Source organism: Trichomonas vaginalis, chromosome V (assembly GCF_026262505.1).
Source record: "Trichomonas vaginalis G3 chromosome V, whole genome shotgun sequence".
Lineage (NCBI taxonomy): Eukaryota > Parabasalia > Trichomonadida > Trichomonadidae > Trichomonas > Trichomonas vaginalis.
In genome coordinates, this window is record NC_067207.1 from 12,250,861 (window position 1) to 12,266,175 (window position 15,315).

The 15,315-nt window shown below is 33.5% G+C and overlaps 5 protein-coding genes and 1 pseudogene across 6 annotated transcripts, besides 3 other annotated features; 2 read left to right on the forward strand and 4 right to left on the reverse strand.

Annotated features, from left to right (window-relative positions):
* Positions 1-1,326: 1,326 nt before the first annotated feature.
* Positions 1,327-1,354: a terminal%2Cinverted (terminal inverted repeat of Mariner transposon ID:TVAGG3_0322590).
* Positions 1,327-2,631: a mobile genetic element.
* Positions 1,423-2,551, forward strand: TVAGG3_0322600 (annotated as a pseudogene). The gene has a single exon. A coding segment is annotated over exon 1 (1,129 nt).
* Positions 2,604-2,631: a terminal%2Cinverted (terminal inverted repeat of Mariner transposon ID:TVAGG3_0322590).
* Positions 2,632-2,654: 23 nt separating this feature from the next.
* Positions 2,655-7,262, reverse strand: TVAGG3_0322610 (glycoprotein 38 family; the record flags this gene model as incomplete). The annotated part of the gene is made up of 1 exon (XM_001581733.1): positions 2,655-7,262. One exon carries the CDS (start codon positions 7,260-7,262, stop codon positions 2,655-2,657), a length of 4,608 nt encoding a protein of 1,535 aa, XP_001581783.1.
* Positions 7,263-7,365: 103 nt separating this feature from the next.
* Positions 7,366-8,706, reverse strand: TVAGG3_0322620 (uncharacterized protein; the record flags this gene model as incomplete). Its single annotated transcript, XM_001581734.1, has 1 exon — positions 7,366-8,706. The coding sequence occupies one exon, from the start codon at positions 8,704-8,706 to the stop codon at positions 7,366-7,368; it is 1,341 nt and encodes a 446-aa protein (XP_001581784.1).
* Positions 8,707-9,415: 709 nt separating this feature from the next.
* On the reverse strand, positions 9,416-11,282 carry TVAGG3_0322630 (phosphatidylinositol binding; the record flags this gene model as incomplete). The annotated part of the gene is made up of 1 exon (XM_001581735.1): positions 9,636-11,147. The coding sequence occupies one exon, from the start codon at positions 11,145-11,147 to the stop codon at positions 9,636-9,638; it is 1,512 nt and encodes a 503-aa protein (XP_001581785.1).
* Positions 11,283-11,504: 222 nt separating this feature from the next.
* TVAGG3_0322640 (tRNA thio-modification) lies at positions 11,505-12,494 on the forward strand (the record flags this gene model as incomplete). The annotated part of the gene is made up of 1 exon (XM_001581736.1): positions 11,523-12,350. One exon carries the CDS (start codon positions 11,523-11,525, stop codon positions 12,348-12,350), a length of 828 nt encoding a protein of 275 aa, XP_001581786.1.
* A 117-nt stretch (positions 12,495-12,611) lies between these two features.
* On the reverse strand, positions 12,612-14,160 carry TVAGG3_0322650 (SECY/SEC61-alpha family member family; the record flags this gene model as incomplete). Its single annotated transcript, XM_001581737.1, has 1 exon — positions 12,673-14,127. The coding sequence occupies one exon, from the start codon at positions 14,125-14,127 to the stop codon at positions 12,673-12,675; it is 1,455 nt and encodes a 484-aa protein (XP_001581787.1).
* Between the last annotated feature and the right edge of the window lie 1,155 nt (positions 14,161-15,315).

The following is a 15,315-nucleotide window of genomic DNA, read 5'->3' on the forward strand; positions in this document are numbered from 1 at the left end:
AAATACGCATAATTTTATGAATAAAGCATAAATTCCGTTCTAAAATCTAAAATTATGTGATTTTATAAATATGGTATCATGAGGAACTGATAAATACCTAGGCAAGGAATATTTTGCCATATGAATGATAAAAACTGACAAAATCATATTTTTTCGATTAAATCCTTTTGAATGACTTTCGAAATTGAAATTTCTAATCCTATAATATCTCAGTTATCAACATTTTCAAGTGATCGTAAAATCGAAGTTCAGATTAATGGAAATGACCCAATTAACGTTGAACAATGTTTTTTGTATTTACTATGTAAAAATTTTCAAGAATTGTATACATCAGACCGTACAATTACAAAATATGACATCGATTTTAGCGTTAAATATGAAAAAATATTAATTGTATAAAAGATTTACTTTTGCATGGAAAAATTCAAGGTACTTTTGATTTTAACGAACTTGCTAACATAATTATAGCACTTAAAGAGATGCAATGCGATTATTTCAATGATTTGATTTCAAATCAAATAAAAAATAGCCAAAATTACAGGAAATTTCTACTTGATAAATACGAACATATAAAGCATGTATTCCCGGACAACACAATTGAAGAAATAATATTCATGACAGCTGATTCAGAAGATTATCTCGAATTTTTCCAAAGAATTTCAGTTGAAGAAGCATCACGGATATTAGGAAATGAAAATCTAAAGGTTTTTAACGAAGATCAAATTATCAGAACGATTACAAATTGTATCAAATCCAAAAAAGATGCTTCTTGTCTCCTAAACTATGCTCATCTTCAATATGGATCACTAGGCGTTGTCAAGGAAATTTTGGGGATATTTGAACTTGAATGGATAAAAGAAGATCCAAAGATTATGATGTTATGGAATATGTTGAAAGATTGTCTGAATTTTAATAATAATATAAAAGAACCATATCCAAGGAAACTGATTTCCACAATTTTTGAAACTTCTGATCTAATGAAGATTACGATTGATGAATATTTATTATTTAAACCAGGCATTACTTTTATTCCTCTATCTATAACTTATAGGCCCGGAACTAATGGACTTCAAATAAATGTGTATCATTATGGGGAAGATGGTAAAACAAACTCAGATAAATACTATAATGGTGGAACATTTCAAATGAATTCATTGGTCAAATGCTTGCATTTGAAAATATCTTGTAATTACTTAAAACCTTCCATAACAACTTTCATAGTTAAAGGTTTTATTTGTAATTAATTAAGTAGATCATAATAAAAATGTCAAATTAAAATTTAAGAATAAAAACTAATTTTTTTAATCCCGCAATTTTACAAAAATATAGGGTGTCCAAAGGTGCGTTTAGCACAGCGCTCTATATGAGACTATTAAAGGAGATATATGCTGATTATAAATATATAATAAAAAATATGAATATATGTATATGATGAGTATGTTGTATTTTGGCGCCATGCCGGGATATAAAATAAATTTTGAGACAAGAGGCGGTTTCGCGGGAAATTTTGGCGGGATTTTTTTCATTTTTTTAATGAATCATAAAGAAAACATCCTCGCTCTTGCAAAAAAATGCAAAGACTGTAAAAAAATCTACGAGACATTGGTAAAATGCTTCGGTATGGATGCTCCTAGCTATTCCACTGTAACGTATCATGTTAGGATGTATCACTTCATGAACAAGAAGGCGCCCATCATAAAAATTGACAAAAAATCGCCGGATCAAAGAAAAATCAAAGCAATTCTTCAAGCGCTAGATGAAGACCCAAGAGCATCACTCAGAAGGATAGAGGAGATGACAAAGATACCACGTACAACAGTCAGTTATTATCTGCACAATTATTTGAACTACAAACTAGCGTATACACGTTGGGTTCCGCACAACCTTAATTCAGTTCAAAAAAAATCTAGAGTCCAATCTTCGAAAGAGCTCCTCTCTATATTGGGTGCGTATCAATCCAAGAAGTTTCGCTTTTTAGTAACAGGGGACGAGTCTTGGTTTCAATATGCAACAGAAGCCAAAATCATGTGGATCCCAAAGGATGAAAATCCGCAAACATTCCCGAAGAAAAAAATTGACACACCAATGATGATGTTGTCGGTTTTTTGGGGGCGTGAATGGCATCATCGCAATTGATATTCTTCAAAAACCTAATACGATGAATGCTCAGTATCTAATTGACAATGTTCTTACTCAAATTATCAATTCTGATGAGTTTGAGAAATCCAAACAACAAAAACAAAAGTTTGCAATTCATTTTGATAATTCAAGAGTTCACAAAAGTCATAAGGTAATGAATTACTTGTTGGAAAACAATGTCAAAGTTGTTCCAAACCCAATTTATTCACCTGATATTGCACCCTCTGACTTTTATTTATTCGGCACGCTAAAAAAGAGAGCTGAAGGACGCGAATTCGCGAGTCCAGATGATCTTGAAAATTTTGTAAGAGAGCAATTTGAGCAATTTTCTCATGATGATTTAAAGCGTGTCTTTCAAGCCTGGATCGATCGCTGCGAACGCGTGATTGAATCCAATGGTGATTATATTTAAATAAACTTTATATATATGTAACTTGTTTATTTCTATTCGCAGTATTCAGGTTTGTGCTAAACACACCTTTGGACACCCTATAAATTAATTGGAGCAGGGGGTTTTAGGCATTACTGAAAACGTATTGTTGTCCGCAGTCATCGTTATTGTCGTCATCTGTGACAGAGAATGAGTTGCTTTCATTGCAAGATGTGAAGAGTGGGTTGTCCATTGTTGTTATTTCTTGAGATGGATTTGTTGGAGCGAAGATTGTTTCTTCCTGGAGTTCAAATTCATCATCATCTGAGGAAGACTTATCTTGTCCAGCTTGTTTCTTCTTCAAGAACAAAATAACAGCGACAATAGTTAAAGCAATCAGAGCAATTACTGCGATTACTATACCTGCAATTAATCTACCTTTAGAACCCTTCGAACTCTTCTTTTCATTTTGTTTGTTAGGATCCTCATTTTTATCGAGTCCTGGTGTTACTTTTTCTGTTTCACTTGGAGTTATAGCTGGAGTTTCTTGTGGTGTTTCAATTGGTGTTCTATCGGGATATATAACATTGATCGTTGCTGTTTCAACATCTGATTTCATTCCATCATTATCTTTAACATAAGCAAGGATTTGCTTTTCACCAACATCTTCGTTACCTGGAACAGTTATTTCAATTTCGAATTCCTGATCGCTTGCATCAGATACGAACGTCTTCAATGATTCTTCATCATGTTCTGCAAATTTGACAATGATTTCGATTTCTTTTCCGACATCTTTATCGCATGCTGTTCCTTTGATAACGAATTTAGTTCCTTGAATAACATTTTCCTTATCAACGGTTATCTTTGAAATTGTTGGAGCATGCTTGATGTAAAATCGCTTCTTTGGATTCTCTGAGAAACCTAATTCATCTGTATCCTTTCCTACGATTGTTAAACTATGTTCTCCATATTCTAAGCCATCAGGGATGGTGATGTCGATTGAGAAATCTTTCTCTGCTTCATTCGATTCTATGCTTGATATATGGCCTATTGAAGTCGAATCGATAAAGAATTCTAAATCAATTGTCTTTCTTGATTTAACATTTCCTTCAACGGTAATTTTTTCTCCTTCTATGTAAACCTCTTTTTCAGTGAAACGTGGGTTGATTTCTGGAGTAAATGTAACTAATAACTTCAACTCTTCAGCGAAAATTGATTTGGAATAATCAGATACTTGAACACTGGCATCTTCATTATCATTGACTATCAATTTGATAGTGTTCTCTCCGTAATGGAATCTATCATCAACTGGAATGTTCATTAAGAAGTCTTGATTATTTGATCCTCTAGATTCCTTTGTATCATATCTTATTATATTTGTACCGTCATTGATTTGTGCAAAGAAATGAAGTGGTTTGTTAGTGTCTTGATCGTTGAATTTACCTGTGATTTTAGCTTGGTTAGACATCAATAACTTGTCATTATTAAGCGTTGCTGAAACTATTTCTGGTTTATTTCTAATGCTGAATTTGAAGTTATTCTTGGCATCTGATTCCTTACTGAATTCATCAACTGTGTAAATGCTTAAATCATAGTCATTTCCGTAAACATAACTTCCTGGAAGACTGATTGTAGTGCTATCGCTTACTTCCACGTTATTTGACGTATAAGTTGACTTGGAATTCTCGATTTCTGTATTGCCAATCTTATATTTGATTGATCCTGTTGTATCATCTTTGATCCTATATGTAACTCCAATTGGATTCTGGGAATTGAAGAATTTAACATCAGGATATGTGACAACACATGTTGGTTTAATTGTTACATAAACTGAAGTTGTCTCTTTATTTGAGAACGAGTTTTTAGATGATTTTAAGTCAGATGCATAGATTTCGATATTGACAGTACCATAATTTTCACTTTCAACAGTGTATTCGTAATTGAATTCAGCTGGTGTATCTTTTTGCGTGATTGGTAATATTTGATTCATAATCCTGCCGTTAATAATGATGTAAACATTCTTCTCTGGATCAATATCTGTGACAGTTCCTGTGACTATGATTTTTTCACCCGAAAGCATTCCGTTTGCCTTTTCGATGTTTGTGATAGCTAGTGTTGGAGGATTCTTCACAGTAAATTCCTTAGGAAATGAATCACTTGTAAATTGATTATTATCCACAACATGTAACATGATAGTATAAGGGGTACTCATATAAGTTAATTCCTGAGGAATTTCGAACGGGAAATTGAAATTGTTGGCCAGTTTTTCAACTTTGTAATTAGTAGCAATGGCAAATTTTCTCTGATCTCCGTTATTTGTAACAATTGCTGTGATATTAACTTTCTTATCACCACTAACTTTACCATTCAAAACTAAATTTTCTTTTGTTTTGACTTCTTTTTGTGTTAAATCATTTAATGTTATTGATGGCCTAAATGTTACATATAATGTATATTCTTGTGCGTTATTATAAGCACTTTTCTCATCTAATGTGTAATAAATCGGATTATTGCCTGGATATAAAAATGCACTGGTTGGTACATCAAAAATGCCTTCATGAACTTGATTTTCTGTACCGTTCGAAGTAATAATTTGATTATAAGTATAAGGAGAAGAATCAATTTGGAAGAATAATTTCAATTTCTTTCCTTCGTCATAATCAGTGAATTTGATTGTAAATGGGATCTTCCTATCATTTTGTATTGCAGGTCCCATCTTAAAATCGACATATTTAAGACGATTACTTATTACTAGTGTAGCAAAATTGGATGAATTCTTTGCGACTCCAAATTCATCAATTGCTCCAGCAGTAATTGTGTATTTATTTGGATATTTATATTTCTGCTGGTCCAACCTAAGTTTGAAATCAACAACTTTCTGTCCACTTTCTGTTTTATAATGTGTTTGATCAACAGGTTCATTGTTTACATATAAAATGCATTCTCCTTCTGTATCGTCAACAATCTTTACTTGAATTGTTATTTCTTGGTCTTTCGAACCTTTTATTTCACCTGTTTTAACGAGACTTACTGTTGGAGCAAGTGTAATCATCATATAGAAAGTTCTGTCATCAGATCTAGAATTACTTTTAGCATGATCAGCGATTTGGATTGAATCGGCAAGCCATACAGTTATGCTCTGATTTCCTTTGGCTCCATCTGCTCTGATAGACACTTTAGACTTTTGGCCATTTGATCCGTTTGAGTTTGAAGATAATGGATAATTAACTGCATTTCCATTTCCGATTTTGGCAAAGAGATACAATGGTTTTGTATTGTCTTTGTCATCAAATGTAATGTCAACATCAAAGTCTTTTCCTGGATCAACCATATCGACTTTAGGTGTCGCTGTAATGAGATTTGGTTTATTCTTTACATTGAATTCAAATGGATATTCAGCAGTGGAAACACCCAATCTTCCTTCAACATATATTACAATCTTATGTTTTCCAAAGCCTATTGGATTCTGCTCTGTATTGAATTCTTTGGTGAATGTTTGTTCTGTAATGAAATGATCCTTTTCAAATGCTTGTTGTCCATCAAGTTTATAATAAATATCTCCGTCCAAATCAGTATCTGTAACTTGAACTCTGACAGTGATAGTTTCAGCAGTTGCGAATATTTCTTGATTTGGATAATCAACAGTAATAGATATGTTATTGGCAATTGGTTCACTATATGTTTCGGAATTAGAATATCTATTGAGCTTAGTTTGATCGTCGGATGCTGAAACCCAAACTTTCAGATCATATTCTCCTGATTGTTTTCTTTTAATAGCATCAACCTTAAAATCAAAATCAATATCACTCTTTGGATTTGACATTTTAGTTATGAACTTCCTTGTTGATACATCATCGCCAATTTGAGAGTAAATATATAATGGCTTTTCACTATCAATATCTTTGATTTTTCCTGTAACAGTTAAATCATCATCTTTTGTAACTCTTGTCTTTGAAAGATGAACATCCTTTAATGTTGGTGGATTGATAACATAGAAATCAAATTTGCCTTTTGAAGTACTTGTTAAATTGAATTCATCTATTGGATAGAATTCAATTGTGTGTTTCTTTAAGCCCTCATATTTGCAATTTTCTGGAATAGCAATTGTTTTATCCAAATGATAATTATAATCCCCAGTTGAAGATGGTGGTACAGATTTATCGACTTCATATGGTTCATCGATCTTCATATCATTTCCATCTAAGAAGAATTTGAATGTTCCTTTGGATTCATCAGAAATTGTGGCTGATAATTTGAATGTATCAATTGAGTTGTAATAGTGTTCTTCTGGATATTGATATGTTGTGGCTTTTGGAGGATCAGAAATATTGACAAGAATAATAAATTGTTCCCTAGATTTGTCATTCTTTGAATTGACACTTGTTTCATCTTTATCAGCCCAGATTCGGATTGGAACATTCATTCCTGCCTTTGTCTGAATCCTGTATTCGAATCGAAAGTCTTGTCTTTTACTTCCATTTGAATTAAATGATGTATATGCAGCTCTTGAAGCCCATGTGTAATTTTCCGAAATATCACCGTCATTGCAATAGATATATATAGGCTTTCCATCATCAATATCCTCTAAAATACCTGTGATTGTTACTACACCTTCTGTATCTGGTGTTATAAATGTGTCGTTCATCGTTGCTTCAGCAATTTTCGGTGGATTGAGAATTGAAAATGTCTTCTTTGATCTAGAATCTCTCTCATTTGATGATTCATCTTCATTATCTGTGGCAATTGCCATCATTGTGTATGTTTTATTCCATTTATATTTTTCAGGGATTGAAATATTATATGTGATTTCATATTTGTTATCAGGGAATAGATAATTCTTTAATATATCTGGCATCTCAAATTCTGATTCCTGAGCCATCATCGGTAACTTTCACTGTAATCTCTATTTGTTCGTCAAGGGCAAATATTTCACCTTTCCAAGATATCTCAACTTCTGGCTGAACTACAATTTTTACTGAAGTTTGGAAATTATCGGATTTGACATTTTTATCGTCGTTATGGCTATTATCTGATGTTGCATAAACTTCCAAATTATGAACTCCTGTTTTCCTATATCCATTAGTTAGTTCAGATCCAAATATTTGCGTTCCACCATTAGATTTTTTCGTTCCTATATTTCTTATTGAACCATCAGTCAGATCTTTCACATAGAAATTTAACCACTTTCCATTGTCTTTGTCAGTAAATGTGATTGTGAAATCAACGTCTGCACCTGGAGATAACTTTTGAGTATTTTCAACTTTATCTATTTTTGGTTTGCTTCTGATTTGGAATGGGAATGGTTTGTTTACTGCTGCTTCATAATCGAATTCATCAATAACTTTTGCAGTAAATTGATATTGAGTATTATATTTATATTCACTAGTGATTGTAACAGGAATAGCCTTAGTTTTTGTGCCATCATCGAATGGATAATTAATTGTTTTTTCTCCTAAACCATCATTATAAACTACCTTTCCATTTGTGTCATCATCAACTGTTACTGTAAATGTCACAATGTCGCCTTGTCCGAAAATATTTTGTTGATCTTGTGGAGGAGTCAATGTAATAGATGGTGCTTTTGTGATTGTAAATGGCACTTTTTCTTGGCGAGTGGTTTTTGAGTTCTTTGTTTTTTCAATGCAGTAAACCTCGAGCTCATATTGTTTAAGTTCTAGCTGTGGAACTTCGAAAGTAATTGAAAAAGTTTGTGGATTCTGTGATGGATCTGATACTACATCATTTTCTGTTGAAAATTCTGTGCCATCTTTAAATTTCAATTTGAACTGAATGTTCTTTCCCTGATCTATATCTGTGAACTTTCCAGTGAGTGTTATACTTGTTCCAGCTGTAGCATTAGTTCTTGTTAACTTAATTTCACCAAATGTTGTGGGATTGAGAACAAAGAAATCAAATGTTTCTGGAGTTGAGCTTACTCCATGAGTATCTTTGGCATAATATGTAAGAGTTTTAGAACCCATCTTCATATCTTCTGTGATAGGTACTGAATACTTTTGATTGTTTGCTACTGCGCCTTCTTCAGCAAGATTATTAATTTGGACTTCACTTTGACCTTTGCCTGTAATATCTTGAACAATTGATATTTGGCCGCAGCCTTCAATTGAATAAGTTATGTCTATTGTATCTCGAACGGCAAATGTATTCTTGGCTGGTATCTGGTTTATTGTAAACTGCATGCCATAAACATATGTATCAGATGTTGCATATTGATTTGATGAGCATATTTGAGGATTGTCATCTTTGCTCTCTCCTTCACATACTCTATATTGAAATCTAGATAATAATTGAGAAGCTGATATAGTTGTGTCAAGGATTTCTCTATATCCGTTTGCTTGAAATCCTTTAATGGGACTCCAATTATTTTTAAGTCCCTTGTATAACTTATATTGTGTTCCTGCTTTAAGACCTTGGACTTCAATTTTGATGGCAACATCTGTGCCACGATAAGTGTAATATCTTCTAGTATTGTAAGGTACTAAGTTGATTACTCCAGTTCCTCCAACAAAGAAGTTAAATCCGAAAGTAGCAGAATCTGTTGTTCCTAATGATCTCTTGTTCCAAACGAAACGAACATACAAATCTGTGTAGCTATCATATGTTTTTAAGTCATCAATTGGTTCAAATTTACCTGTTTCTTTGCTAGGTTCTGAAAATGGGCAATAATAAACCGAATCTGGAGGAATATAATCGTCAGTGTTGCGAAAATTGAAAACTAATTGTTCCCATTTAATTGCTGCTTTGTCATTTGTAAAGATACCTTTTATAGAAATCAGTATGAAATGTGTTTTGGCTTATTGGAAGCATATCAGACATAATCGCCATAATCAAAAAATCTATATACCCAATAAGTAATAAATTTGTCGATATAGATTTTCCATAAAATTAGTTTTTAGTCTGATCTTAAAATAAATTTAATTTTTTATAAAAAAAATCACATTTAAAAGTACCTTTTTAGTAGCTCGAAATCCTGTTGGTGGATTTGGGGCGTACTTCAAAATTAGCTTTTCTTCTACATATGCAAGCTATATTTTAAATATGGGGCAAATCGGATCGGCGAAAGGAGTTTAGTTACCTTTAAAATATTTAGAAAACAAAAAAAAATGTACTATAAGTGTGGTAAGCATAATGAAAATGCAGCCAGAGGACTGATCGGGTATCTTATTTCCCCTGCAAATGAAGTCTTATGAATTTTACCAAAAAATAAAACTTGGCTGTGTGGACTATCTTTTTCCATCATAATAAAGTTCTTAACTGATTGTGTCTTAACACGTTTACCGAAATTTAAGTAAGGAATACCATCTTTCATGGTAGGAGGTTGTGGAATAAACTGTTTTGCACGAGAATCGGGTTTTGTCAATGTTGATCCATGATTTGAGTCATAGTCTAAATCATGGACTGGTACAAAAGCATTGAATAGCCTATATGGAGAGTTTTGTTTAATAATCGATTTAAATTCAATAGCTGTAATTTCTTTGTTCTCGGATACTGTATAAAACGAAAGTCTAGAGAAGTTCGATTCGGTTTTTGCAATAGTTTGTTGTGAACTATCATTATTCAAATAATATTTTATCGAAATACCAGAAATTGATGTCTCAATGATGGCATTCATGATGAATTGATCTGTGGTTTCGTCAATGTATGAGTATTTTGGTCCTTTTTTGGATTCTTCTGTTAATGATATTGTAAAATATGCTGTAGACCCTTTTGGAACTGGAGAATGAATATTTGTAGAATCGACAATATATTTTTTATTGTTTTCATCGATGTTCGAAGCAAAATCAGCTTCATCATCTTCGAGATCTTTGATTTCTACCGAGATATTTGCATTTTTGGAACCTGTGTTGTTTAAAGGTGTAATAGTATCTCTTTCTGGTGACCATGGTTTCGTTGGTGTTGAATTTTGATCAGAATCGTTTTTAGACTTCGGAGATTCAACAAAATTAGTATTATTTTTAGGTTCTATGATCCTTGGCGGAGGAGCTGATGGTTCTGTGATGCGAATTGGAGGTGCTGATGGTTGAATAACTTTTTCTGGAGTATTTTGGGGCTCAGTAATCTTAATTTGTAATTGTGATGGTGAGATTTGATTTGGAAGTGGCTTTGATGGTTCTGAAATAATAAATTGAGGTGGAGATGCATTAAAATCTTCATGATTACTATTATCAGATAGCGATGACTTTCTTTTTATGTTATGTTGTCCTTTCATTGGAGGAGGAGGCATAGGAGGTGGAGCGATTTGAAATTTTGATGATTTGACTGGTGTCGATGGTGTAATATAATCGTTTTCTTGTTGTTTAATAGGTGAATTTATCAGATCCATTGGATTTTTAATTTCAATTGTCGGAATATCTACTGATATTATTTCTTCTCGTTCATTTAATAGCTTTCGTCTTCCTCTTACAGGATAATCTTTATTAGGCATAGATGTTGGAGGTTGTTGTACTTCTATTTTTTGAAGTTTCGCAGGATTTTTATTGGTTTGAAGAAATAAAGGTATATAGTCTGGCTTATATGAAGTGAACGCATCTATATTGAATTCCTGATAGTACATACTGCTTGGATCTTTAAATTTGTGTTGATATTTTTCAAGGAAAGTTTCAATATTATCATCTGTCATAAATGAATACGTTTTGAATAATCAAAATTTGAAACTTGCATCATAGTTGAAAATGTACTCTTACCGATGAAATAAATATCCCAATATTGCAAAAATGTAAAGACGATTTCGAAATTTATTGGAAATTAAGATGTCATTAATTAAAATTCTAATATAAAAATCTATAACAGCTTAACCAAACAATTCTAAGGATTAATTTTAGTTTTGGAATAATAACCTTAAAAGTGCTCAAGGTAACTTTGAAAGCGAAAGTCACAGAAATTCAATTTTTAAATATTAATGATCTACATCAAGTTTTATTATTAATTTATCAGAAATGAATCCGAATTAACTCATATTGGCAGTATTATCTCTCAATTTTGAAATAACTTTTTTATGACATCGGAACCGGCCATCAATACTAAACTTCGAAATCAGATTAGGACAGCTTGTGAAGAGTTCCACCTTGTTGAGCCAGGTGATAGAATTCTTATTGGCTTGTCTGGTGGTAAAGATTCACTCACACTTACGCATTTCCTTTCTGAGTTAATGCGTGAGAAGAACTTTGCATTCAAAGTAGTCGCAGCACACATCAAATTCAAAAACCTTCCATACGGAATTGACGCACAATACTTACAAGATTTTTGTGAATCTCGCCAAGTCGAATATCACTTAGTTGAAGATAACATTCGCGAAGTTTACCTCGAAAACGATCACAAAGAAACATGCATTCACTGCTCACGTTTCCGTCGTGCAAAATTAATGGAACTTGCTCGTGTTTTCAGCTGCAACAAGCTTACATTAGGTCATCATCTTGATGACATTGTTGCTACACTTATCATGAATATGACTCACCATGGTCGTTTCTCATCAATGGCTGTAAAACTCGACATCACTGCAGGAGAAGAAAAATACAACATGACTATGATCAGACCACTTGCTTATACTCCAGAACTCGATATCAAGCAGTTTTGCGTTGAAAATGAATTCCAACCAGCCAAATGCAGATGTCCATGGGGTGATACAGGCATTAGATCGCAGACAAGAGCTGCTGTTGATGATATTGTGTCTAAACTTGGTGAAGAGGCTAGACTTAATATTTTCCGTTCCCAGTTCCACATTATTAAGAAGACAGCTCCAGAACATGTTGATCCTCATGAACATAAGCACCATGGAAAGAATAACTCTGCTCCAAATACTGATATTGAAGATATTGGAAAATAAATAAGATAAAATAAATAGAATAGATAAAAACATACTAGTTTAAACCCATTTTTAACTGACTTAAAACTATTTTTCAAATTTCGAAGTTTGTAATTCCTATCTAAATCATGAAGGGATTTTTATGTATAAAACTTTAGACTTATTACAAAACACATTTAGAACAAGTTCTGATCTTGTAAACATATGACTTTAAATATTTAATTTGAATTTTTCCCAAAGAAATTCTGAGTATTCAATGTCTTAAGAAAAAGTAGTTTGTTTTTTTGTATGTGTGTGTGTTTAAAAAAAAAAGAAAAGAAAAATAAATAATCAAATAATCAAATTAGCGAGCACCAGCGGCGTTCTTGAGGATACCGATGAGTCCGTCACCAGCCATTTCCTTGGAGAGTTCAGCAGTGAACTGGTTGATGATAGAAACAGCGAGGATGATACCTGTTCCAGATCCGAATGCAGACAAGAAGTCAGCGACGAATGAGAGGAGAGCGACAAGGATACCACCGAGAGCTGCAGCTGTTGGGATGTAGCGAGAAAGTGTCTTCTCGAGTCTCTTCTGGTCTTCTCTGTGTCCCTTGAGTGTAAGGTGCTGCTTCTTGAGGGCTTCAGCGACATCAGCTGGTGCCTGGTTGGAGAATCTAAGGTAGTAGTATGAGATGAAGCCGGCGGATGAAAGAGAGAAAATGAGGTAAATAATTGTATGAAGTGGGTCGTGGATTGTTTGTTGGATTGACTGTGGTGCTGTCAAGTAGTAGATAAGGCCGGAAACTGGTGTGGAGTAGTCATAGGACATTCCGTTGTGTGAACGCCAGACACCGAAGATTTGTGTGGCAAGAGACTCTGGCCAGTGGAAGTAGATGGTGCGAGAGAAGCCAGCGAGCTGGGAAAGGATTGTAGACTGGATGATAAGTGGTGTGTTGGAGCAATAGAACAACTTGATCTCGAATGGCTCTGGACAGGCACGGTTGACTGTTGTTTCGAGGCCAATGTTGATCTTGATCTGATCGAAGTAGACGCAAGCACCGAAAACAATGACTGTTGAGAATAATTGGCAAAGATTTGGTAATTGTGGGCGGAAAACGATATCACGGAGTGCGCGTAGCTTGTTCTTGCGTGTGAAGAGGTAGTGGAAGAAAGCAATGACAAGGCCTTCGTACTCTGTTCCGCGGCCCATGGAGTAATGGTTGAATGAGAAGAGTCTCCACATGATCATTTCGCAGATGTTTGTGCAAATGAAGAGGGAAATGCCGGAGCCGATACCATAGCCGTTCTGGCAAAGTTCATCGAGAAGAATGACAACAATAGCAGAAGAAACAAGCTGTGTCATGATGAGAGCAGCGTTGACAAAGCCGATTTCGCCACGAATACCGTACTCGCCGGACCAGATAGCGTTACCAGCCTGGAAAGCTGTCATGATGATGCCAGCTAACTTCTGAGCAGCATCGAAAAGAGCGGAAGCCTCTGGATCGGATGGATTTCTGTTGATAAGACCGAAAGAGCAGAGGAACTGAAGGATCATACCTGAAGTAACGATTGGGGAAATACCGAATTCCATAAGAGAATACTTAGAAGAAGCTGTAAGAATACGAAGGTGCTGCATTGGGTCATCACCGGCTGTCTTTTGGACGCCATAAAGTGGAACAAGTGTGCAGATTAAATATAAAGCCAATGAAGCGAATGTATAGAATAACCGCTTGCGAATTGGAACCTTCTTGTTTGGACGTGGAACGTTTGGCATAAGTTCAAGAACAGGCCTGATTGACTTAAGTATATCAAAACCCATCTTTTTAATTTATAAAAAAAAAATATTTGGCCGATAATATTTCTGATTTCAGGAGTTTGATTTTTCTGTATTTATATTTACTTTGACCTTCTGTAATAATGTGAGCATAAGGTTTGAAAAATTGAATCGGCGGTTAACTTCAGGAATAAAAAAAATCCAAAAAAAAGCACCGATGGGATTCATCATTACGTACTGTTCTCCTTCGGCATAATAAATCATGTCTTGATGAGTAAGTTTAAAGCAAATGTCTTAAGTTGTGTTTCTCAATAACATCCGAGTCTATTTTTCATTTGTTTTTTTCTATATGCTAATATATATATGGGAATGATCACGCTCTAAGCAAGCTATAAATTGGTATGCTCTAAAGGACTAGTAACTAATGTATATATCATAATGACCAAATTCTATTTCCAATTTGAAATTAAGCGGACAAAAATATGGCAATTTGAGGTTTTCATAAGCTATCTATACAAATATTTGTTTATTGGTTTTGGATGTTTCTTCAAAAAAAGGTGACCAAACTATTTTTTGAAAGTCCGCCATAACTTTAATGGTACTATTTCAGCGTGTACAATGAATACAAAAATTCTAAGAGTGCCACATAAAATAGTACTTTAGACTTGAGTTAATGCTACCAAGCAAATGTTAAAAAGATGACTTTAGTGTTTTGATAATCAAAGATTAAAATCATTATTGTCTAAATCAATAATCATAACGACAGAAGTTAATGTTTTTTCATAAGTGCTTTAAATCCACTTTTAAAAGTATACCTCAAAAATCAAAATATCAAAAAAAAATTGGCCGATAGGTTTGGCTTTAATTTTTGTCTGCTTTTATGATTTGATATGGATGTTATAATTTTAAAAGTTGAGCCAAATTCACCAATAGATTTTTGAGATTTGCAAATACTCAATAATTTTCAGCGTGTTATCTTTTATTAAAAGAACTATTTGGTTTCAGTATCATATAAATTGATATTTACTTTCTATTTGAACCTTCATTTAGCTAATGATTTAGTAATACAGATTTCATCTAATCCTTATAAGAGAATTTTGAATTTGTTATAATAAAAAAACAAACAGATATAGCTTACACTTCTATAATAAAGATACCTTTTATAGAAATCAGTATGAAATGTGTTTTTTGACACGTAAAGCTCTCAATTCATTATAACATGTTTGTCGATTT